Source organism: Pygoscelis adeliae, unplaced genomic scaffold (assembly GCF_000699105.1).
Source record: "Pygoscelis adeliae isolate BGI_AS28 unplaced genomic scaffold, ASM69910v1 Scaffold54, whole genome shotgun sequence".
NCBI classification, from domain to species: domain Eukaryota; kingdom Metazoa; phylum Chordata; class Aves; order Sphenisciformes; family Spheniscidae; genus Pygoscelis; species Pygoscelis adeliae.
Genome location: NW_008824982.1, coordinates 5,218,107 through 5,244,390, shown reverse-complemented (window position 1 = coordinate 5,244,390; position 26,284 = coordinate 5,218,107). Strand labels below are relative to the sequence as shown.

The following is a 26,284-nucleotide window of genomic DNA, read 5'->3' as shown; positions in this document are numbered from 1 at the left end:
CCATTCCTCTTTGGAAGGCTTTTGCCACTCAGTGTCTGGGGAATCTTTGGAATGGATGGGTTTCCACTGCATACTCTTGTTTTTCAAACAAAGTTTCAGGGAAATTATCCTTAGTCCAAAAATTGGCTTTTATATTTTTGCTGATCCCCCAAATTTAATATTTGTTACATAGGTATCTCACATGTAAAGAATAGTTTTCTAAGCACTGAAATTCTTGAAATCATCCTAAAATCTTTTTCTTTTCAGATAACGCATGGACAGACAAAGAGGTTAAAAGGGATGTGATCATTATTTGATAATACTTAGTGTGCTTAGTGGTAAATCACACTGAGAGAGCAAGTAGCAGGTAATAGGCCCAAAGGGAAGAAAAAACAAATTGCATTATCTAAAATCAAGGTAACAACATCTGGAGTAGTTTTCCAGAACGACAGACACAGTCTCCTCCTTTGGTTGTTCCAGACATTTTCATTAGAAAGAAGATGCAACCATATAGCTGTAGCTCCTGCTGTATCAATTGGCATTGAACAGTAGTGTACCCTGCACAATTTGTTAAATCCCATTGTTAGTCCACAGAATCGCGACTCTTAATTGTCTGTATCCTTTTAGGAAGTGGGATTAAAGTCAGGTTTCTTTGGATCTTTCTTACCCAGGATTTTTGTTTCCTGGTGACATACTGATAGTTTCTAAAATACATTTTACTTTGAAAATTGTCCTCTCACAAACATTTGGTGCATTTCTTTTTTTATCACGGGTTCTCTGCGTTTATTGCTGGGTGTCTCTGAAAAAATAATTAAAGATTGTGTTTCATAACACTTCCTTGAGAAAGCTCTTACCCAGGGTCTATTGGCAAGAAGATTGAGTTTCTTGCACTGCAGGCAAGGTGGTTTTTCATTTTTTTTTCCTTCAGAGGCATATGGGACTGTATTTTCAAGGAGTTAACAGTCCCCACTGGGGGCAGATTTTTCATAAGTATTCTGCTTGCAGAAACCCCTTGATTTATATGGCCAGATTTAATAAATCTGGTCAACTTGTGCGTTATGAACACTCCTGCTAATTGGACCTGAAATGACTGAATTAAAGCATATGTCTAGACTGTAGGAAGAGTGCCCTCAGTCTTTATCCGTTAATCACCGGAGGTGAGGACCAGATGGAGTGGTGTGGCTTTCTTTTGGCCCAGGTTTCCTTCCCATGGATATGAAACATGCATCTGAATCCAAGAGCAAGGCAGTACTGTTGGGTGTTACCCTGTTCAGCTTTCCTGAACTCATAGAGTAGTCATGAACAGAATACAGTCTTATCCTCTGGCTGATGGATGACATAACCACTTGAATACACTTTCTGTCTGGTAGAAAGTGCTATTACAGTGCTCCCCCCTGCTGGAATCTATCCTAGTATTTTATGGCAAAGTGTTAGCAGGTTGATTTGTTGATTTTTCCTCTCTTTCTTGACAGCTCCTAGACTGTTTTGTCATCCCAGTGGTGATACTGCTCTCCTGGTTCTTCTTACTGGTACGATACAAGGCAGTACATTTCATTGGGATTGTGGTCTGCATTCTGGGCATGGGATGCATGGCAGGAGCAGATGTCCTCGTTGGGAGACAGCAAGGAGCAGGTGAGTAAGGATGGATGTGTTGTATGACCAATTTCTGCTCAGAGAAGCCATTGACCAGAACATGTCAGGTTGGGACAAGAAAAAAAGGGAAAATTGGCAAGAAACCTTGTGCCTTCATGGATCCAAAGCACTGCACCATTCAAAGTTGCTTCTTTGTCTGAAGGGACAGAGAACAAAAATGGGTCAACACTTAGAAGTCGGCATGGCTGCAAACAGGCTTGTGTCTGCAACCCAGATCATCCTCTGTGCAGGCCAGGGGGAGAAGCTAAATACTTGTAGTTTCCTTCTGTTTTGGCTTAGTTGTTTGACTGCAAACCTCAGTTACTTCCTTTCCAAATTGGCTGCATCTTTGAATCATAAGCACCTCTCACATCCATTATGTACTCTTACTTCTCCTCAACCTTGCTCCTTTTTTGTATGGAGGTGGGGTCGCTGGGTAGATGCTAAAAGACACCGAACCTACATATTAACTGTACCAATTGGGTTATGCACACAGTTTCAGAGTAAAGGTTTGGGATTTGCCTGCGTCATTGTTGAAAAGAACCTTCTTGTGTGTAAAATGTTCTTTTTTATATGCGGCATCATATGAATAATGTGTGTGTAGCTGTTAATGCAGACTAGGCAGAGTTAGATTTCATTGATCAACTTCCTCTGTCACATTGATTTCTCTAGTGCCAACCCAAATGATGTGGGAAGGCTGAAAATTCTTTTCAAAGATTGTCAATTAGGCACAGTTTTCATTCTTAATTAAAAGCACTGAATTGTGAGCTGAGCATAATACACTGGGATTTAAAATTCTTGACTCAGCTTTCTGAATACAAATGCAAGTGCTGTAAGAACTACATTTGCCAGGATGCTACTAAATAAAACAAGGGAGTTTGTGACAGTACTCACCATATCTCCCTGCCCCCTTTTATACCTGTCCTTTATCCTAGAAGGATACTTTTAGTTCATTGGTCGCCTCCAGAAATAGCCCTGCCCCAGCGAAAAAGGAAAGAATATACTCTGTACTATGAAATCAGCCAGCCAAAGCTGCATGAGGAATGACTGATTTCAGAGGGATTGGGATTTCAACCCTGGCTTCCAGAGGAAACATCCTGTGTCCCAGTAATCTAGAGAGTAATATGCTAGGGCAGGCGGGTTGTGGATCAGCAGGAGCGTGTGGAGCAATGGACCTCAGCGGACAAGGAACAGGTTGAAGAACACTGACACTTTGCCATCCAACTACAATAATTAGATGTTATTTGCCATATTCATTACTAAAGCACGGGTATAGCTGTTAGGTAAATTTGTCCAGAAAAATCTGTTAACATGCATTATTGCCTTTTAATTCGGACCTACACATGAAAAACTGTGTCCATGCTTATTGCTACACAGAGAGACTGCAGCGGGTTTTTTTAAGTGGCAAAATGATATTATTAATGATGTTGTCTTTAACAGAATAAAATAGATCAGCTGGTTTCATTTATCTCAAGGGGTAAAACTATACATTAAAAATCTACAAATAAAAAGAAATATTGGCAGCAAAAGAAAAAAATTCTTGAAACTTCGTTCAGGGGTTCCACACCATTTATAGGATATTTCCTAGGACTGGGCAAACAAAAGAAAGGAATACACCAAAAGCAATGATGCTGTATTAGTCCTTTGTAAACTCCTCTGTTTATCCTATATTTTAGGGGACAAGATCTGTTGACACCTGTGTGCCCCTGTTGACCATACTATTTATGTATTAGAAGTACCATAAGGCTCTGGTAGGCACCTACTGCATCCAGCAATCTAGCCTGCCAACTCTTACAATAAGGGAAAATGAATTTAAAATGCATCACTGAGAGATTAACAGGTGTTTTCCAAACCATCTGCAGGAATTAGGTATAATGTGCAGGCATGCTCTCAACTTTCAATAAATATATGGTAGTTTACCTCTTTTTATTGTATCCTGAAATGTTTTGCACATTTCTCAATGGGAAAAGCGATTACTACCAAGTACTTTGTGCTGTATCACCTTACATGCCAAGTGTACCTTAAAATAACATTTTTCTGAACTAATACCCCTGAGGTACCTTGGTACTTGTGCTCCTGTAATACACAGGGGCCTAAGACACAGAGGTCTAAGTGTTTCATCCAGATTTTTCAAAGCACTTCACAGCTTTAGCTTATCACAGTCTCTGAAAGCCAGTCACTTCAGTCCTGTTAATAAGTATATGAGAGTATGTTTAGTCTAAGATGGGACACATTGAGATTGATTTTTAGATATTATGATCATCAGTAATTACAGCCAAAAGCAAACAGAAACACCATTTAATGCTGGGTGTTGAGGTGAAAATGTGGCAAAGTGGCCTAGTGAGAATGTGAAAAGCAATCATGTCAGAACATAATTCATATTTAAATGATTTCTCTTACACTATAGTGCTATAACTAGTCCCCAGAACATTAACTCCTCTCTGGACTGTATGACTTCTGCTTCCAGAGAACATTAAATATGCTAACAATGATTAATGCAAAGCGTGTTTTGCCAAGCTATGCCTTATGTTTCTTCAGAAGAATGACCTACGCCATTAAATTGGTCAAGTACAACTGTGTTAACCTAGAAGTCTTTAGAATGTCTCTAGTCAGTTGATACGTATTTCCTTAGCAATAAACCAGTAGATGCCTGTGGATTTTACATCCATGAAAATAGGTCTATTAGGATATGTCAGTCTTGGGGGAAAGTTCCAAAGTCAGCCTCTTGAGGAAGCAAAGAAGAAAAGACATTTGACAAGCAGGATGCTAGAAATTATTAGGAAAGAAACCAAAAATATAGTATAAAACATTTTTATGCCAGTATATAAAGTTTTGATGCACTAGCCTCTTGAGTACCGTGTATTACTCTCGTCACTGCATCTCACAAAGAAATGACCAGAAAATAAGCTTGTATAGAAGCAATGGAGAAAGGTGAGAAAGCTGTTCAAGGGCATAAAATGGCTTGAGGATGAAGAGATTGCAGGCAGACTGGGCCTTTTCATCTCCCAGAAAAGGCAAGAAAGAGACAGAATATGGTAAAGGTACGTGAAGTCTTCAGTGGTATGGACAGGGTCAATACAGAGTGATTCTTAAATATTTCTCACAATAAGAAAATTATGGGATGCCCAATATAATTTTGAGGTATTGGCCTTAAAAGCTAAAAACACAAAGTAATTTTTGATAGTGCATGCTTAAACTAGCTAAGTTTCTGCCACAGGGTGTTGTAGAGGCCAAAACTGTATGGACTTTACACAAGTTAATGAACAATCCCTCAGGATCTATTAAGTTTGATGGTCTAATATAACTTCCATCTCAGAAAATCCCTAATCTGCTGAGAACTGGCTGATAAAAATCCTCGTGCTTACCTATTTCTTCATGCTTTCCTCAGCCACCCTGTGCTGCCCGGTGCCAGAGGAGGGTCCTGGGCTAGGCAGACCCATGCTCTCACCAGATCTTGGCTTCCTCTTCCGGGAAAGCCCTGAAGATTGAAGCTCACCCTCCCCGAGCATGAGTGCGCTTTGGGGAGAGTCATCACAGTGTGGTGCTTGGGGCCGTCCCATCTCTATGAAAACACTCAGCCTCTGAGCCATCCTTGTTTCGCAGATGCAAAAGGATGACATTTTTGTCTCAGCAGTTCAGCACAGCCAAGCTCTAAGGTCAAAAGCTTTTTCGCAGTACTTCCCCGAAGTGTCAGTGAGTAGCTGTAATAAATACCAAATGAGTGAGCTCAGTGACGGATGATTGGAGTCACTGTGGAACATCAAATGCATCAGGGATATGAAAAGGTCTTGTAAAGTGCTGATGCTTATTTTAAATTAAAGGCATCTTCCATGGCTGATTGCAAAAGAAGGCTAAAAGGAAAATAAGTAAGAAATCTTAAAAAGATAAACGGTGAAATATAAACATGCTGTCAGTCAGGGTACATGCAAAACAGAAATTCAGTGAGAGACTGGATGGGTACGTGAAAGAGAAATCTAGTAATGTTTGCTAAATACACGGAAGCCACATCTCCTCTGAGCTGAAAAATGTTGGAGACAAAGAGAGTGTTACTGGGAGTATTTTAAACATTTGCCCTGTTCCTATTTGTCCCTAAACAACCTATACTTTTCTGGTGCTTATAGCCAACATTGGAGACAGGATACTGGTTAAAAGAACCCTTGGTCTGTCCTCTTATGACCGTTCTTATTTTCGTAAATGTCTTCTCACTGGAAATTTCAGAACTGTAGTTTGGAATGAAAACTGAAGGCTTAAAAGAACTCCATAAAGAAAAATGTTGAAAAGATTATTTTGAATCAATCAGAATGTTTGGCTTCCATTTTTATTTACTGCAGTGTATATTTTACAAATCAATAATAATAAAACTTAAAAAGGCAGGAACTCAAAAAGTAAATCAAGAGATATTTTAAAAGAAAACAAGGTTTCTTTCAAAAAAAATTACAGTCTAGTACTTAAGCTTTTCTACTGAACCTTTTCAAAGGAAATTCCATTATATCCAGTCTTTCGGAATATGGTTCTGCAGCAATGTCTGACAGCTTTGTGAAGCTGTAGAAATCATTTAACAAACCATATGTGCAGAGGGAATCGCGTGCATCAGTTTGCAAAGCCAGGGCCTCAGTTTTCAAGCTGGAACTTGATCTTGATCAAATTTCCCTGCAGCCTTCCCTGCCCCCCAATAGTAAAAGCCTCCAAGACTTAAAAAAGATTTCAAACAGTCTTTGATAATACAATGTTTTAGTAATTATATATACCTGGAGGTACTGAAAATACATCTTGGTGTTCACTGCTTGCATTAGGTCCTGCTATGTTAATTGAACCTCTTTTGAAAATCTGTTGTTATCACCACCCTGTCTACACCCCATCCTTCCTCCTCTTTCCTGTCAAACAGCTTCATGTGAGAATGAGGTCAATATTGGGGTTGTAATGATTTCTTCACTCATTTCACAGGTACACAGAATTTTTCAGTTGGTTTCACATCTAAATACTGGACATGTTTTAGACTGGTTAGATTTCAAGATGAGATGCAAGCTGCTCTATATAGCTGAGTCACATTCTGCAAAAAAAGTAATAATAATACAATAAAAAGGATTAGTCACTTGGTTTCTATATTTTTTTACAATTTTTTCAGATTCTTTCAGATTCTCTTAACCACAAGCAAGGATAATGCTCTCCCTTCACCTCTGCTAGATTTTGCTGGGGTCTTGAATGAAAACTGTTAAAATGACAGAACATTTGCGTTCAGCTTATTAACCCAGATATGGGCTACTTAGTGACTGAGGATTGAAATCTATAGGGAAGAACTTGCAATGGTTCTAGACAAAAGATGGTTGTTTTGAGACATTCTGATTTTTCCCCTGTTTATTCCTAGGTGAAAATAAACTGATAGGGGATCTCTTAGTACTGGGCGGAGCAACGCTATACGGCATCTCGAACGTTTGTGAGGAGTATATCGTCCGAAATCTGAGTCGAGTGGAATTCCTGGGCATGATTGGACTCTTTGGTTCCTTCTTCAGTGGAATTCAGCTGTAAGTGAGCAGGTTTGAGCCCCAAGGTCATTCAAATAAGTGCAGCCGTGGCCTCCATTGAGGTAGCCTCTCTTCAAAGGTAGCCATTTCCTGTGGAGAGCAGGTGTCCTCCAATTCTGGAATTTGCATTTGTTTTCATATTTCAGATCAGTGGATTTGAATAATAACACAAATTTGTACCTAAGTACTCTAATTCAAGCGGCCTACAGGAAAGATGGGAACTCTTTATCAGGGAGCGTAGTGATAGGATGAGGGGTAATGCTTTTAAACTGAAAGGGGGTAGATTTAGATTAGATATTAGGAAGAATTTCTTTGCTGTGAGAGTGGTGAGACACTGGAACAGGTTGCTTAGAGAAGTTGTAGATGCCTCCTCCCCGGAAGCGTTCAGGGCCAGGTTGGATGGCGCTTTGAGCAACCTGACCTAGTGGAATGTATCCCTGCCCACGGCAGGGGGAGTGGAACTAGATGATCTTTAAGGACCCTTCCAACCCAAACCATTCTATGATTCTATGATTCTGTGATTGCTGTCCTTGAATAGTCACATGGGGAGGGAGGAGTAGAAGACACATCTTACCACATTGTTGCTTGAAGACAAGTGGATACTTCATATGTTGATCTGATCTGTGAATAACAAAATCTACAACTATCTCTGGTTCTGTTTCATACTTTTAAAAAGACACTTAGGTTTCTAAACAGGTAGAAAACACGTCCAGTCAGAAGGTATTTTACTGATTGGCTCGTTCTGTGTAACTACATTATGATATGGCAAAAACAATGAAAAAGCCTTTAAGAAACTGGCATTTTCACTTCAGAATATTTAGTACTCAGGAGATTGTCACATGGATTTCTGGAACTACTGAGTTCTGTCTATATCCACATGATATACCTAATGAGCACCTCACCTGCAAGCCTAAGAGTTGGAAGGTAGCTTCCAGTGTTGTAATACTGTGACTGATGAAAATGTAGTAAAAGTCACCATGCCAGATTGCCACATTTTATGCAGATCCATCACTGGTGCTTGTCACACAGAATAACTTTTGATTATTAGTCAAAACCAGGTTACTTCCCTGCACATCTGACTTAACTTCTAAGAACAGAGACTGATCAAAACAATGACCCATCAACTCCCACTTAATTAGTTCTATTTCTTTAGCCAAAAAGCCGATTATATTTATGTGGGATCTGGACACATGACTTAAAATTATTTCTATTAACCAGCTGTCACACAAGCAGTTCCTTTCTTAAAAATACAGAATTCAAGAGCACGTAAACATGCCTAGTATCTTTGGCTAAAGCATTTTAGTTACCTACAGTGTTCATGGTAGGTAGTTGCTAACTGATTCTGAGGACATCAAAGCAGTGCCCTTGTCTTGCTCTGTGTGCGTAAATGTACGTGTCTCATATTCCTGAATTTAATTATAGTGCCATTACCCCTCTTGACCCAAGCAGTTAGTCACAATTCAGGGTCTGTGAGTTATTTTGCTGGGGAGAAGAAGCTGCTGCTGGAACAAGGCATCTTTGTACACAGAGAACACAACTGGAAGGAAGCAGTAAGAAACCATTTCTATGCTGAAAGCCCTAAGGTTTTTATAGTCAACCTTTGGCCCAAAAGTTCTTGCCAGCAGGTTTTTCTCCACCGGCCTCCACAGCTTTTTGCTGCTAGTGCTTTTGTGGCACTTTGTGGAGCCCCAACCACACTTAGCTCATATATGTACTTTTTTAACAAGGTGACAAAAGCTTGCATATCGAGAGAGGCCAATAATGTTTCTGCTACTTGGTTCCATGAAGCAATTCAGCATTTTCTTACCTTTATCTGTAATGAAGAGCAGCCATCACATAGTTAAGAGTTCACAGAGGTTGAATCTAACTAAATATACCAATTGCTTCAAAAAGAAGGCAGCTCTCCGTGTTACAATTGCAGACTCTTTCTTTGAAACACTACTGGCCACTTTGGTGCAATATAGAACCTTTAGGTCCTATAAACTGAAGTAACCTGGGGAAGGAATGTCTTAAAAATAGGGCCATTTCCCAGCATGCTGGACACAGTGCTGGTCAAAGTTTGGCTGGCATCCACAAAGTGATCGAGGATGGGGAACATGTGTGCTAATACCACTTGAGGTGTAAGTCTCATGTTCAAAGGATTTACAGGGAGCAGTACAATTCTGAAGAAGGAAAAATAACAAAAAGTGTGTAGGACTATGCTGAATGTAGGAAAGGCAAAACAGTGCCCACAAGTGAATGTTCCCTTTATTGACATGCACTGATCTCAAAATAATATAGTAGCAAAAAGCTGTGGTATTTGCCTTTTATTCCATGTGTAAGTACAAATATCTACATAAGTGTGGGTGACTCATGTTCGTTCATGCTTCAGCTCTAGTACAGGGCTGTGTCTCCAAGTGGACTTTGTTTTCCAGAACAGTTTAGCAAGAGTGCTTAATATTAGACTGTATCGTAAAATAAACCTTGATAACGCCTGTTGGACAGCAAATGAAGGGCTAAGGTGTCAGGGCAAACAGTGAAGTAAAGGAAGGAGTTGGCTAACTAGCTGGGCATGGTGGAAAGAGAAGTTTAGTGGGTTGAATGTGATTAAAGCAGGGAGGAGCTGTATATCAAAACAAGAGAAGACATTAGTTGACAATAGTTGGGGATATAGCAACTATCCAGCAAATGGAGATAACGCTGTCTGATGGAATCACATAATCATAGAATAACCTACTTTGTAATGGACCCCTGAAGGTCATCTGGTTCAAGCCCCTACTCAAAGCAACTCAAAGCTAACATCGAAGTTACATCAGGTTGCTCAGGAACTTGTACAGTTAACTTCTTAACATCTCCAGGAATTGAAATGCCAGTCTTGCTGGGCAACCTGTTCCAGTGTTTGACCAATATTTTTTTTCGTTGTATCTAATCAGAGTTTCCCTTGTTGCAACTTGTGTCCATTGTCATTCATCCTTTTGTTGTGCACCTCCAAGAAAAGTCTGACTCTATCTTTTCTGTAACTTACCCATTAGGTAGTTAAGACAGCAAATTTATTGTCCCGTCCTCCTTCACCCTGGGTTAGCCTTTTCTTCTTCGCACTAAAAAAACCCTGCTGTTTCAGCATCTCCTCTTACATCATGTGCTCCATCTGCCTGACTGTTGTGACAGAGCACCACTGTACTCCCTCCGGTTTGTCAATGTCTGTCTTATTCTGGGCAGCCCAAAATTGGATACAGTACTCCAGCTGCTGTCTCACAAATCACATCCTTCAACTTGCTGGCCAAACTCTTTCTAACACAGCCCAGGATGCTCTTGGCCTTCTCTGCTCCAAGGACACATTGCTGACTCATGTTCAGGTTGATGTCCGCTAGGGCTCCAAGGGTTATTTCTAAAAAGCAGCTTTCTATCCAGTCAGCTTCCAGCCTGTACTATTGCATAGGGTTATTCCACCGAAGGTGCAGGAGTTCATATTTGCTTTTCTTGAACTTCACAAGGTTTCTCTTGGCCCTTTTCTTCAGACTACATTGTGGGTAGTCCACCCATCCAGTCCATACCTCCTGAGTCTCTAAGGATCTTTCGAGAAATCATTTTGGAAGCTTTGCTAAAGTCAAGGTAGGTTACACCTCATCCGCTCATCCATTCCCTCTCCTTTATTTACTGAGCTAATCATCTCATCATAGAAGGCAGTCAGTTTGGTCAGGTATGGTTTGCTCTTGAGAAGTCTATGCTGTTTCCAGTCATCTCTTCTTCATTTCCTGCAAATGGCTTCTGGGAAGATTTGCTCCATAATCTTCCCAAAGGTTAGCATAAGGCTGGCCAGGTTATAGTGTTTTCTCTTCTTGAAACTGGATGTTGCATTTGTCTCTTTTCAGTCATCAGGGACCTCCTCCAATCACTGCAACCTTTCAAAGACCATTGTGGTTCCAATTCTTCAGTGAATCTGGCACTACTAAATGGCAACTTCTGGCAAAGTTGCTCTCACCCCTCTTTGTTTCACAGATCATAATGAATCACAGACCATAGCATATTGTTTTATACTTCTTTTGTATCAGATAGGCAATAGTATGAAAGCATTGTTCCTACATTTAAGTCATATCAAAATTTGTTTGCCAGAACAAGAGACATTACAGTTTGTTTTCATGATATTATTCAGGAATTGCTGATAAAAGAAACATATGCCTTATGCATGCAAAGACACTTACAATTTAGTTATTTTGCAGACAAAATAATCTTATTATTCTGTACACAGTATTAGATTTGCCACACATCAGCAGCAAGAAAATGAGAATATCCAGGGTGTGACTCTCTGGACCAGATTAATCTGGAAGGCACTGAGTTCCTGCAGTTTTACTATTAGACTTGGTCTTCCATATACCCCCTTTTGTACTAGGTACTTCGTTTTTCGATCTGTATAATTCCATGTTTTATACTTGTTTAAAATATTGTCCAGACTAGCATGCAGAGTTCTGCACAGCAGGAGTTATCTGCAAATCACAGATCAGAGAAAGCGGTTGGCTCAGTGAAGACCTAGCTTGTGAGATACCTAATCTCCAAGGGTCTATTTGCCTGGATTGAGAAGAGCTGACTTGTTGCCACCTTAGAATTTTCTGGATCTGGCATTTTGATGTTAATGTACAATGCAAGACTTACAAGATGTTGAAAGTGGACTTTTGCAGCATGGCCCATCCTTTGCTTTGTTTCCTGACTTTCATTCTTGTGACTATTTGATCTCTCTCAGTGTGTAACAAATCAGAGTACTCTCCCCAAAGCTAGCCTGTGAAATCTATTTATTTGACACTGCAGAGCCGCTCTGAAGGGTGAATAACTCAGATAGATACATTATTAATCATTAAAGTTCAAAAGCTTTCAGAATATTAAGTCAGAAGAGTACAAGAGGATTGAACACATATGGGGATGGGCACTTTGGGCAGGTATATAGAGAGCTGGAAATAAACCAGTACAAATTGTATGCTAACACGTCTCATTACTGCCCTGAAGATCTTTCAAATACACGGGCACAGGGATAATGCCGGAGTGGATTAGCAATGTCTGATTGCATTTGGTTCCTGCAGAGATTTTTTGTTATAAGGTTATTTATGTTGTTTTGTCCAGCATTTGAATTGAATGAGTGGAAGTAATTTAACTTCTGTTCTCTTCCATCAAACTTTGCCTTCTCTTCTCTTACAGTGCAATCATGGAACACAAAGAGCTGTTGAAAGTTCCCTGGGATTGGCAAATAGGTAAGAAAACACTTTACCTCATTGAAGATAGTTGCTGAAGGAGGCGTGGAGACAACCAGTGTTTGGGGAGGCAGGCAGAAAGTTTCACAGGGGCCAATGTTTGTGACTTTTCCGCCAGTTACTGCCAAAGGTTGAACCACATGCCTCATAACCTTTCTTAAATCATCTGTCCTCCCATTGCCGTATTATGCCTTCCTTGCACCACTAGGTTAAGCATATGAATGCCATAAGATAATTATTCAGACAGCCGTGAAGTAAAACAATAATGGGGTTCCAGTTCTAAGATTCAGTGCAACACTGGGACAAATAAATGAGGTAGTCATTAAGAGCCAAGCCTTTTCAATGAATGCCAAAGGAAGAAAATGGAACCTAACAAAAAACTGTAAAAGTACTTGCGGTGCATATTAGCCCCATAGACTCATTTCCAAGGGGAGCATTTCTGTATGCAAATGGTTAATTGCTTTCCAAGTAGTCTTGGTGGAATATAGCAGATGTGTCTTTTAGACAAGTTTAGGTAGCATCGTGCACAATGAAGCTCTTACGGTGTTTTGCTATGCAGTGGATTGCATGTTCCCATTTCAGTTTGGAAGCTGAGTTTATGATCTAGGACTCCCTTCTAATTAGCCCAACAAATTATTTGCTTTAAAAGCAAATCAACATTTAGAGGAGTCCCTATAATCACTCTTTTACTATTTATGACAATAGAAAAATAAAAGAATACTAATAGTATAGAGCTGATATACTTAGCAGGGGATTCAAGCTTTGGCAATCCATTGACAGTAGCTTGTTACCTAGTTTCAGAATGAACATCAAAGTGACAGCTCAGAAGTGTGCAAAGGCAACTGATTATGTGGGGAGTCCCTGAGGACAGAGGATACAAGTTACAGAATACACTGTTGTTTTCTTTAATTTAGTTCACAATTTCCTCTCATGGTCATAAACCTTAAAAACAATGCACCTTTCACAAAACACCGCACCTAGAAGTCTTGGAGATTTGATGGTTGAGCTGTAAAACTAAATGACAAATCAATTTAAAGTGTCTATGGAGAAACACACTCAACTGTGTACTATAAGTGTATTAGCCTTCTTTAATCTGAGATAATTAGCATAATTGCATCAGTGTTTGTTTATACTTCATGATAAGGAACTCAGGGACATAATTAATCTGGTACTGATGGAACTAGCAATGGTCATAGTGATTGACCATTTACTACTATCCGTGTAAATGTCATATTTACTTCCATGGGAGTTCCGTTGTAACTCAGTATCAGTGAAATGTGCTATTAAAATAAAGTCTTACTTGGTCTGTGATGCCATTAAAATGTCATTGAAAGTTAGTTACTAATTCTGAAGAGTCCTTACACTTCATAAGGAGGAGATCATCTTAGCAAAAGCATCAAAGATATGTACTTGTTTTGTTAGAGCAATAATTGGAAATGTGGAGCAGTTGAACATGGATTAAATGGTGACAATTATGTGTAGTTTTGTGTTCTTCCCTGGCTTCCACTGCACTTGGTGTGCTTTCCATTGCATTGGCAGTGATACAAGGTTGTCAAGTAGTGATTGACAAATCTATGTCAGGGTGTTCACAGCCTTGTCCTGAATAGTTATCCACTGCGACAGACTCAAACCTGCAGTCCAGCAGAGTTAAATCATCAGCCTTCTGAATGGTAGTGATAAAGCCACAGCAGGCAACCTAATAAATAACTCAAGGTGGCCTGTTGCCATCTGCCATAATTGTGCTATTAAGAATGGATGAGCTACCTTTCAACTGATGTAAAATGCAAATGATTTTGGAATATAAAGATCTAAAGCCAATCTGTTATGTCTGTCATGTTTAAAACAGGCTGTTGCCCTCCTGGTTTTAATTTTGGAAATTCCCCTGATAAATAGCATCATCTTCATACTTAGTATAAATCAGTGTAGCTCTGTTTGAATCCTTGAAGGTTTAAGTATTAATACTTGCTGACAACCTGACTGAAAGGAGAATGATTATACTGTTCTGACTGAGTGGTTTCATATGAGACCATGACACATTTTGTAGAGTGATACATGAAATAATAACAAATGAATTAACATCAGTTTTATTTAAGAGAAAAGCTAGTTTGAATCTCCAAGGAAGTGTTCTGTGCTACAGGGGGTTTGAGTATTTCTGAATGGTCTTTATTCCAAGAAAACAGCATGAAAAATCAAAACTGATTCCATTTCATCCCAATGAAACGATAGGTTTTGGAGTAAAAACACAAAGGATAAAACATGCAACATTCAACTAGCATGCTCAGGAGCTAAAACAGAAGTTCCCAAGGCATGTTAGTCTTGGTGGTACTTGGGCTACTTTAGAGCAGTCCCTGGGGACCTATCCTGCCCATCTGTGTGAAGATGCCCAGTCTTAAGACAAGTGGGGAGATACTGAGGGGTTGGGGCTTGTTCAGCTTGCAGAAGAGAAGGCTTCGAGGAGTTACCTACAAGGAGGTTATCAAAAGGACAGAGCCAAGGTCTTCACAGCGGTGCATGGCAGGAGGATGAGGGACAACAGGCGGAAGCTGAAATGAGAGATTCAGACTGGATAAAAGGAGAATCTTCTTCACACCAAGGACAGGCAGGCAGTGGAGCAGGTTGCCTAGAGAGGTTGTGCGGCCTCCATCCTCAGAGGTTTCAAGACCAGGCTGCATGAAAAATCAAAACTGATTCCATTTCATCCCAATGAAACGATAGGTTTTGGAGTAAAAACACAAAGGATAAAACATGCAACATTCAACTAGCATGCTCAGGAGCTAAAACAGAAGTTCCCAAGGCATGTTAGTCTTGGTGGTACTTGGGCTACTTTAGAGCAGTCCCTGCCCATCTGTGTGAAGATGCCCAGTCTTAAGACAAGTGGGGAGATACTGAGGGGTTGGGGCTTGTTCAGCTTGCAGAAGAGAAGGCTTCGAGGAGTTACCTACAAGGAGGTTATCAAAAGGACAGAGCCAAGGTCTTCACAGCGGTGCATGGCAGGAGGATGAGGGACAACAGGCGGAAGCTGAAATGAGAGATTCAGACTGGATAAAAGGAGAATCTTCTTCACACCAAGGACAGGCAGGCAGTGGAGCAGGTTGCCTAGAGAGGTTGTGCGGCCTCCATCCTCAGAGGTTTCAAGACCAGGCTGGACAAAGTCCTGAGCAACTTGGTCTGATCTCACAGCTGAGCCTGGTTTGAGCAGGGTTTGAACTAGAGACTTCTGAGCTCCCTTCCAGCCTGAATCACCCCACGATCCTATGATCCTAAGCGCCCAGTTCAGACACTTACGAGGCTTTCACACCCAAACAGGCAAAACTGGTGACCTTACCCATCAGGGTGAGCACTGACAGACAAGATGGGATTCCTTCCACCAACTTTAGATATCTGGGATGTGGACATCTGATGTAGTTAAACAGACCCCCTTTATCATCAGCAAGAATAAACAGGCATGACAGGAATCATACTATGCTAAAGCTGGTGTGTAAAAGACGTTGGACAATCTGCACCCTAAAATCTCCCAATCTCTTCATTGACCACCAACCCTCAGTATGTGTCCAGAGCTGGGTGTAAAGAATCCCACCCACAGCTGCCTTCATGCAGATTAAGCCTTCGGTTCAGGACAATGCCAACACATCTGAAAGCAGTTATGAATGATGAGCTTCTCAAGGTTTAACACAGACCAGCTGATCAGCAGATCATTACAAAAGCACCTCCTAACTTACCCAGTTGCTTCCTTCCAGTGCCTGCCACAGGCAATGGGTGCTGGTGATTCAGTGCCTGGTTAGACGCAGGTCCCAAGTCCCATTACCTGGGACTGCAGCACTAGTGGTGATTCTCAAGGCTGCCATTAGTGCTGCAGGGGTACCCAAGGAAGCTGAGGCTCCAAGCCTTTGATTTAAAACATATTTTTAGTCTGAAAACTGGCCCTCTAAGAAGCAATATCTGAAAATCATATGATGTTATGTCCTGTTTGCTTATTGTCACCACTTAATGCCATCCAGCTGGAGGGTATTACATGTATTTTTAAGATGTAAATGAAATGCCACTTCACATTCACCTCTGACAGGACAGCTACAGTTTAAGCAATTTTTTACTGGAACTGAAATGCCCTTTGGAAAAGCAGCCTGTGAAGTGCATGTAGTTGGCTGCCAAAGAGTATGAACACCAGGGCAGTACCATAAAATTATACTGTTAGTTGAGAGCATAACCCAGCAAAGCACCTGAATATGTGTATTAAATCTAGACTGACTAGCAGGGGTTCGGTGGATCAGCTGGTGGTTTGCAGACTGCACTTTGAGAATGCTGACTTCGGGTCCGGAATGGCTTTTGCGCCTGACCTGTTCTTGATTTAAGCCTGGAAGAAAAGCTGTCTTAAAGCTCATGTACGCAAACAATTTCTCATTGATGAAAACTACACTCCATTTAATGTAATCATTTACCTGCTACAGAAGAGTTGCAGAGTTTGCATAAAGCAACTCTTTCAAGCGCTGCCTAAGACTGATTCTGTTGTTACCCATATACAATGCACACCTTAAAAATTTTCTACCTGTTATTAAAAGCAGTTCTTACCATGATTATCCATATTCTGAATATAAATTCAAATTTGTTATCATGCCATAACAATTGATACACAGACACTGACATTTTGTGACTGCTGTATTTTTTTCGGATGAGGTGTACACTTCAGTTCAGATGCTTCTAAGGGACTCAAACTATCACGGCTGATTTGTCCTTTAGATAGCTTTTCGAAAGAGTTTTTAACTAAGTGGATTCACAAGCAGATACAAATTTTATGGGCTTCCCCCCCCCCCCCCCCTTCTAATTCCTTTCAGGACTTTGGCAATCAGATTTTCTGCAACTTTTAGTCAGTAACAACATACTCTGAAGAGCTGGCGTGAGTCTAAATTTAGGCTCATGCACATAGCAGCTGGGAATTCTGCAGCATACAACAGCCTAAGAAATATCATTTGCATGAGTGCAGATGAGTGAAGTGTTTGCTGGTTTTTTAACTTCATATTGATTAATTTGCCTTGGGATTTATCAAGTAATAACTGAAGCAATGAATTCTTTCCCAGTAAGTTATTTAAGTTTTTAATGAAATTAGATTTTTACTGTAATGTATTTCTATTATATTAGTGTCTAACAATCTAATTTGTGTGAGGCACTCTGTAAACATGTAGCAAGAAACAGTCTCAGCTCCAGAAAGGTTTATTAAGGAAGGCAGACAAAAAGTGGTAGAGGAACAGAAGCACAAAACTGTGAAGTGATTTATCAGGTTTGGTGGCAGAATAGGACTAGGACCTCTGTCATTTGAGTGCTGTCCTCATGCATTCAGCCATTGGCTCATTAACTCCTCTGCAAATACTTTTGGGTATTGGGTCCGTTCCCAGAAAATATTGTGTGCTCCATCCAACTCAGCTGAACTCAGTTGGTGTTGGGGACATTCAGCTCCTTAAGAGACTAGAGCTGATGTGTCCAAATGCATCATTTCATCAAATTTATGTCGGACATGAGGTATTCACTAGTAGTGTAAGACACCAGTTTAAAACAGCACTGATATTATGGGGACCACAGTGAGCAGACCTTGTGTCCACTGCTGTAGGTATGGTTTTCACTGGTTTTCATATATATTTAGAATGATGCTCTTAGTTTATATATATATGTGTGTGTATCTTAATAATTTGAATCCATGTTTTTCTGAAAAGCGTTCTTCATCCTTTTCTAAAAACACAGTCTTCTTCCTCCCAGCACAAGTCATTTCTGCAGGCTATGGAAGGTCACTTTGCTTCTTGTTTCTCTTCTGCAGGCTTGTTGTATGTTGGCTTTAGTGCCTGCATGTTTGGCCTCTACAGCTTTATGCCAGTGGTCATAAAGAAAACCAGTGCTACTGCCGTCAACCTCTCCCTACTCACAGCTGACCTGTACAGCCTCTTCTGTGGATTATTCCTCTTTCACTACAAGGTATGTGGAAATGAGAGATGTATTTGGGTAATAGCTGTAAGCCTGAAGAAATGCCAGTGCAGAACAATGAAACAAAAGAAGCCTCCAAGCTTTGCTAGATCTACACAGTAAAAGTGCAGATTTTTTTATACTTCAGGCTTCCCACACCAAAACCAGTTTTATTTTATGATTTCCAGTTGTTAAAGAGAGCTCATTTGGTCGTCTTGTTACAAGTTTTAAGATTTGAGTACCTGTTCATCAGCAACTGTATCATTAATTTCATTTTATTTATCAGAGGTAACTTTCAACTGCTGTGACCACACCCAGGGTGGCAGCGTGAAGGGAAGGACTCTTCCAAAAATCCCATAGAAATTTGTTGCCTAGTAACAAGGTTGTTTCATTCATGCTAATTCTGAATTTGTTACTCGTAATTGTCCATGAATTACACCTTTCTTGTCAGCCAAACCAATGGCTTGCCTGTTAGTGTAAACATCAAAATGTGCAGCAGATTTGTGCTGAAATTAAACTTTTATCTCTCAGGTCCTCTAATATTTACAACACTGTGTTGTACAGGCACACATTTGGTCTCCAATTGCAAGGAATGGCACTTGATTATTCACAAGTATCCCTCCCAGTGTCCATCATATGAAAGTGGCATCAGAGTGCTGTAGGCGATTGCTTTGTACCATCATTTATTCATAAGAGGGAGGTTACTTGATAACTAAAATGGTGGCCCAGAGAAGTGTTAGGCAAATGAAAGCCTTAAAGTACTGAGTAGCTAGCCAACCCTAAACAGATTTTGTGATACTAATGGTACCTGAATGAATCTGAACAAGACAGTGAAAGTTCAAAACTTCAGAGTCCAACATAAAATTGGTTTTCGCTATTGCCTTTTATGTTGTTTTTATGGCTTTAAGAATTTTGCAGACAGAAGAAAAGCAAGTATAAAACAAAAATTTTACTGAGAACACAGTGTAATGGTTGTCTGCTGCTTCACAGGTCTGTCTCATGGTGATTTGGTTCCTAGTTCTTTCTGCCCCACACTTCAAATCCAAAGTGTTTGACATTAGGTATTAGCTGAAAATTGTTATCCCCTGTTAATAATATTATTTGGTACCCATAGCAAAATGTATTTAGTGATGTTAGTCCACTGTTTCTAAGAAAAATGCCTATGTTACACAAGAAAAGACAGACAAATTCAATTCTTAAAACAGTGGTGGTGGTGTTTTAGCAAAATCAAACTCTGTTAGAGGTAGAGACTCAAAAGGCAGCAGGGGTTGGATGGCTTTGTGTTCAGCATTGCTCAAACCTGACAAAAAAGGCAGTTTTGCAAATGCAAACCTTAAACTTCAGGCACTTGAAAGGCAGAAGGTGCATAAAAGGTTTCAGTTTTTCCCTGTGTCTAATTGTTGGGTACATTGGCAGAGCCAGGAAGGCAGAACTTTCAACCTCATCGACCCCCTGTCTTTCTACTGTATATGCATGTCAGCTCTCGACCACAGTGGCACCTTGGCCTCCTTTTAAGACCCATACTGAAAAAGTTCTCAGGAGGAGAAGGCTCAGAACTGGAAGGTTTTCTGGTCGAAAGCAAGGTCTCATCATCTGTCCTGATAAACTGGTTGAGTTCCACCTCTGAAGTAGCTGGTGGTCCCCTCTGCACCTTACTCATCTGATTAGAAAACTGTTTGAAAATCTCATTCGCCTGTGGTTAACTGTATCGTGCAATCTTCTTCAGAAACTCTTATCAAACTCTTACTTCAGCCTATGTAGGTTTTTTACCTCCACTGCTCTCCTTGGGATACTGTTTCAGAACATCACTGCTCCAGCAGTTAGAAATCTTCTCGTTTCCAGCATAAATTTACTTGTGGCTGGTTTTGATCCACTTGTTCTGCTGAGAGTATCCCTTAGCATGAAGAGTGCCGCTGTCTCCTTGGCATTTTACTCTGTTGGTACATCAACAGAGAGCAATCATATCCTCTCTCAGCCCCTAGTTCACTAGTCAGAGCAAGCCACACTCTTACCTGTTCCCCCGAGCAGCTCTCTGTCCTTCTTTGCACCTCATCTGGTTGGATTTCATCCTTCCTGAGATAGTCCCTTCAACTCGAGAAGCAGGACAAATCCCTCCAGCACCTGGTGCAATGCTCTTGTCTCTCCATCTTTTCAGGAAACATGTTACCTCCTAAATAGTAAGACTGTATTTACTTTTTTCGTCACCGCTTTTCCTTTGTGGTTTGCACTCATCCTGCAATCCATGTAACTCATGGGTGTCTTTTCTTTGTTCTTCCCAGCCGAAGTGCTGATAAGGAGAAAACCTTTGCCAGGACCTTGTGGAAGGGCCTTTACCTGAAATGTAGTATCAACTTCCTGAGCTGTCAGCGTCTCCTTTCGTGCCCTTCAAACTTACATTGCAGAGGAAATTTGAAAAGAGAGGCTATATTCAGGGAACAACTAGATTTAAAAGGCCACTTAATTATCTGGTTACTTCTTTAGTTACCATGTTTTTATCCTTAGTCAGATCACCTCCGCCTTTTCTTTCTGGTTTACTATCAGGCGTCGTTTTATATGAGGAAGTAGAACTGTGAAATGTGCAACTTGCACTCAATAATGAAGTCTAATATGTTAACATTAAATGATCTAAATTAATTCCCCTCCTAAGACTGCGTACTCTGTGCTTGTTTTCTAGCTTATAAAAAGCTGTTTCGTTCCCAGCCCAGCTGTACATCTCCTTCGGATACACATCTGCTTCTGCTTATTGCTGCGCTGGCCAATGGGCGAAGCCCCACTTCACGGGGAAGCAAATGGTTTTATGCTGAGCGGTTTAGTGCCCCGTGCAGAATATAATTTTATGAGGCTTTCAAGAAACAGTTATGATTTTTTCCCTGTGCTCCTAATTTTATCACCAGACAGGTTTATTGCACCCATAGCAGTAAATCTGTGAAAATCCATGGAAAATGGAAGAAATGAGTTTAACTGGGCTTTAGAGCCTCTGAAACCAAACTGAGGGGAAGATTGCGTTTGAAGTGTTTTGACTCATTAGCATTCTTTTTTTTATAATACAGACCTGCAACATCATGACATGTGGGACAGTGAGTTTATAAACAGCTGCATTTATATTCTTACTGCCTATGCAGATATCTTTATAGCGCATTGAACAGTTCCCAGGCCTGTGGAAGCTAGAAATACAGTGTGTTAACTTGACACAACTCTGGTGATACACTCGTAATTCAAGATGTTAATTGTTCAGGGTGTTGTTGTATTAAAATGTAATGATTTATGACTTTCAATTTGAGATAGATGACTGGATTGTAGTGCATCATTCTTAAAATTATCTGCATCCCCCAAATAAAAGCTCTCTTTTCAGTTCTTCTGTAATCAATAATTGATTCCAAATATTCCAGTGGATGGGGAAAGGTGCGTGGCCTCTTTGGTGGCTGAATATTGTCCACTGCCATAGCATTTAAGTATACAACTCCATATCTTCAATCCTTTTTTTAAATTCTCACCGTATTTATATATTTTATGCAATTTTGATATTCAAAACTTTCCTGACTATCTGTTCTCATTTCACCTTCTTCTTAAGCACAATTAAATTATCTGCTTTGAAAAACAAAGGCCATCAGAGTCCTAAAACTTAACAGGTTGGTAACAAGTTTACATGATGGTAAACAGCTTGGGAACCAAACAGGAAGATGCGATACAAATGTGAGATATGCTGTGTAGAGGGATGTCTAGGCATAGTGTGGAGGAAATTCAGTGTTATGAGTAACAGGACTGTCCTTGCCCTGTCAGAGACTGCGATAGCTGTTCTTTGTCATGGATACACTGACACCAGTGGTGCTGGGAAATTCAGGGCTAGCTCTCTGGGTGTACGGGGTTGGAGCTTTTGTGTAACTTAAGTTATTTTTTAGCTTAGGATGTGTTCTTTTTCACATTTTAGTCTCAGCCTCAGCTTTATTTTTATGTGAGTTTTTAAAGTTCATACTTTTCATTTGCAAGCTGTTTGTTGTGCTTTAGTCATTCTAAACAAATTGGGTTCTCACTAAATAATCTAAGTAGTTTATTTTATGTTTTCCACCAACTAGAGCAGGCATACTGATTGTGTTCTGCACCAGCAGGTCGAGTCACACTATATTATATCATTACCTAGCAGGCCAAGCACAATCAATTATATTCTGCCTCAGCAAATTCATTCATTATTTTATCCAAGATGCAGCTCTAAAAATTCAGAATTTCTGGATATAGTAACAATTTCCAAATGAAGAAAATGCGTATATTTCATAATAAATCAAGGAAGTCATATATCTTGATTTAGAATCGTGGAGAGTACCTGTGACAAAGGACTTGGCTACGCAGATAAACATGATACACAAAACCTTTCAGCACTAGAAATCTGAAATTATGCTAGCTGAAACCTTGCTTGCTGATGCTTACTGATGCTTCTAAAAATGACTTTTCAATGCTAATTCCCTCCAGTGGAAGGGAGCAGATGACAGCCTTCCCATTACATCAAGAAACAAGCCATAAAAGAGAGTGGTTTTTAACATAATGGAGAAGAGGGTGTGCAAGTTGGGGGCAATAGGTTCCAATTTCATTTTTACCAGCACAGATTCTAAGCAATGCCCATGAACTGGGGATTTACGTAGACTTCACTGAGATGAAAATTTGGCTCTTACTGGAAACAAAGAAGAATTAGGATCCTCCATTAAAAGAATGTCCTTTATCATCCTGATCCAAATCACTAAAGCCAGTATGAGCTTTTCTGCTGGCTTCAGTTCGTTCTCGTAAATTAAGAAAGTCTGCCACTCAAGGAATAATGTTTAAAAAAATTCAGTTTCATGACTGTGGAGATAAAAACCATGCCTCATTGTGACTCCACATGCTTCACACAGTCCTTTTTTTTGTTAGTGAAGGATGGATATGATGTCTGTGGTTTGGGAGCAGGAGGTAGAATTGGTTTGGTTTGGGGGAGGATTGTTTGTTTATTTGATTTTTACTTGGCAGCCATCCATAAACACCTGCGAGACTTTTCCCAATCATCTGACCAAGCTGAGAAAATACTTCAAATGATGTTCTCACTTTTTTTATAAACTTAGCTGCAAGTATAAGCTGAAGTCAGTAAGATCCTACTCTTTGCTTGCAGTAGTTAGGGGACTGACACCTATGTATTTTAAACTTTGACAGTGGTGATGTCAGTTGTGCATCACTATTTCTAGTAGAGCAGGCAGTGCAGGCTAAACAACTATTTTTTTACATTATTACTGCTTCAGTCATACACTTCAGGATATTTTCCTGATGAAATTCGATATGCAAGCTGCTTGACCCATAAACTCTCTGTTTGAATGACATTTAATCTCACAGGGCTTTTGTCCTGGTGAAGACTTCTAAGCCTTTGATAATAATGAGGATAAATGATGTCACTAGTTAATTCTTTATGCCATTGGTAATGTGCAGAAACCTACGTGCATGTTTCCCTTTCTTTTCCAGAGTACTAAATTTCTTACAGCGGGCTCCCTCTCAACCACTCTGTTCCCATGAAGCTGTACTGTCTGCATGCCCTTCATCTAAGTGGCATTTTTAAAGCTTCTTTTTCACATTTCTTTAAATTTATTTATTTAGTTGGTTAGTTATTTGAATTTCCTCCTCCAAATTATAATCAAATAGAAAACAGTTAGGTGTCTATATTTGAAGAGCTACCTTGAGGTCAAAAGGAGTTAGGTGTGTCTTTGGTCACACTTGAATGTATATTCCTGTGACAGAAAGGGCCACATCCGCTCACCCTTTGTCTGAGGGTGCCAGATGCTGTACAATAAAAAAGCCATGAAGTCAAATGACAAAAACGAGTAGAAGCTAGAAAATAAAATGACTCCCACCAAGATGTTGCACAGTCTGACAGTAGATTTTTAACAACGCAGCACAGATATGGCAGCTTTCTGAAAATAATGCATTGTTAAAAGGATATCTTTTCCTTTCACAGTGTTACCTTGCAATAGATTCATTAGTTGCAAAACATGAACAGGGAAACATGGATATTCACTGTTTTGAAGCCATCAGAAAAGAGTGTAAAAGAAGTGGCATTCGTATTACAGAAGTTGCAATGAAAGCTTCAATTTCAATAATATTTTTTCAGACACTAGCTCATCATAGATGTCAAGTTTTGTAAGTTGTTTTCAGGGCTTTTAGCTTGGGGGTTTTTTTTTTTTTTTGGTCTCTTGTTAAAAGACTGCTCACAACAGAACTGGTTAGGAGTTTTCTAGCAAAATACATTTTTGCTGGAAATGCCTAATTATCAAAACAGAAATGCTAAGTGAAAACATCCTGTTTTCAGTATGCTGCCAAGGAAACACAGGCCGGCATTTCTCTCAGACCCTGACTGTTGTTTTGCCCGCTCATCTAAGAGGTTGCAGCGGCACACAGTTTCCAGTGTTTTCAGCCAGGTATTATAGGACTGGAAGATCTCAGGCACAAGAAAACTCAAGTTACGCAGCTCATGGATTCTGGAAGCCAGAGCACAAATCTCAGTTCTGCATTAGGCAGCCCAGAACCCCAAGAAGGAGCTTTTAAGGCTTCCAGGCATCTGCCACGGAGATAATCCTGGCAGCTGCAGCCAGCAGTTGCCAGAGTTTCCAGCAAGCATACTTTGTTTTAGAAACAACAGCTTTAGGTGTTTCATAAGAGAAGCAAATGCAGGATTTCTGTTCTTGAAAGAGCTTCAGTTTCTACTTCTCATCTCAGTTTAGGAATTTTTTTCTTTTCTTTAATTACTGAACAATGGTTTGGTTTCCTAGCCAGGACATAGTTCATAATTACAGCAAGAGAACAGCCAGGAGTTGATCTACCTACCTATGCATGGGTTTATATTCTCTTAACTATGTAATTTAGATTTCTTAATATTCTTAGTGAATGCTCGGTTAACAGGGTTTACTGACAACAGCACTGTTCTGTGCCTTGCTACTCCACACCTGGTTGTCAACTCATAGTATGGTTTTTGGTTTTTTGTATCAATGATTAGATGGTCATAATATTTCTTTTCTTTCTCCATTTCTCCCCCCTTTTTATTGTGTATAACTTTTGAATCAAATCTTTTTATGTCTCAGTATCACATCTTCCTGCATAGCTTAAGTGTTAAAATGTTAAAAGATTTGTTTGCAACTTCAAAAGAGCTTTTCAATTTGACACATTTATACTCAAATACTTGCATAAGGTAGGTATGGAAGTAAATTTTCATTTCTATAAAAGGTGTTTGAGGCCAGTTGAAACTCATGTAATCACTAAATAGAACCAATTTCAAACTGAAGTAAGAAGTAGTTTATACTGACAATCCAACCAGGCAGGGGAAAAAAAGCACCGCTATGTGACTGAGTTCTGCCTTTGGTCACAGTGGATAGCAAATTGCCTAATGGATGTTGACTACTCAAAAGAATACATGAAATGAAAAAAGAATGTAAATGTTAACTGTAGTAAACAAATGTGTAAAATCAGCCTGTTCACAGACAGTCCCCAGAGAAGGAAAAGAGACAGTGTATCTGCCTGAGCAATCTACTTAAATTGATGGTCAGACTTGCAATGAACCACTTAAGTGCTCTGACCTACAAGGCACTGGGAAAGTGGTTTACTTACCTTATAGTGAGAAGTTGTTATTTTTCAAACAAAATCATGAACAAAGGTTTTAAATCCTAGCATAGAACCTATTAGTTTCCTCTAATTTTTTATACAAAATGAAGAGGAACCACAGGATTCTAAGTCCAACATTGACATTTCCCTATACAGACAATGTTATGCTGAGGGTTGGTAGTGCTTTCAGTTGTTATAAAATACTCTTTCTTAAGTGTCTTGAACAAAGAATTGTCTTTGGAGAATGAGTTGAACATGGATAAATAAACAGGAATACACTTGGACCATTTGAAGGATCAGTTCACATCACTGTCATGGGACCTGAATTTTCAACACGTTGCAGAATGCTGAGTCCATCATCCCCAAGTCTTCATTGCTTTCTTA

At 39.9% G+C, this 26,284-nt stretch overlaps 1 protein-coding gene across 1 annotated transcript in view; it reads left to right on the top strand.

Annotated features, from left to right (window-relative positions):
• The window catches only part of SLC35F1 (solute carrier family 35, member F1), a 131,855-nt gene that overhangs the window by 92,991 nt on the left and 12,580 nt on the right, over window positions 1-26,284 (top strand). Inside the window, exons 5-8 of the mRNA XM_009325685.1 lie at window positions 1,452-1,611; window positions 6,977-7,133; window positions 12,300-12,352; window positions 18,156-18,310. Coding sequence (XP_009323960.1) covers window positions 1,452-1,611; window positions 6,977-7,133; window positions 12,300-12,352; window positions 18,156-18,310 — 525 coding nt within the window. The remainder of the gene's footprint in view (window positions 1-1,451; window positions 1,612-6,976; window positions 7,134-12,299; window positions 12,353-18,155; window positions 18,311-26,284) is intronic.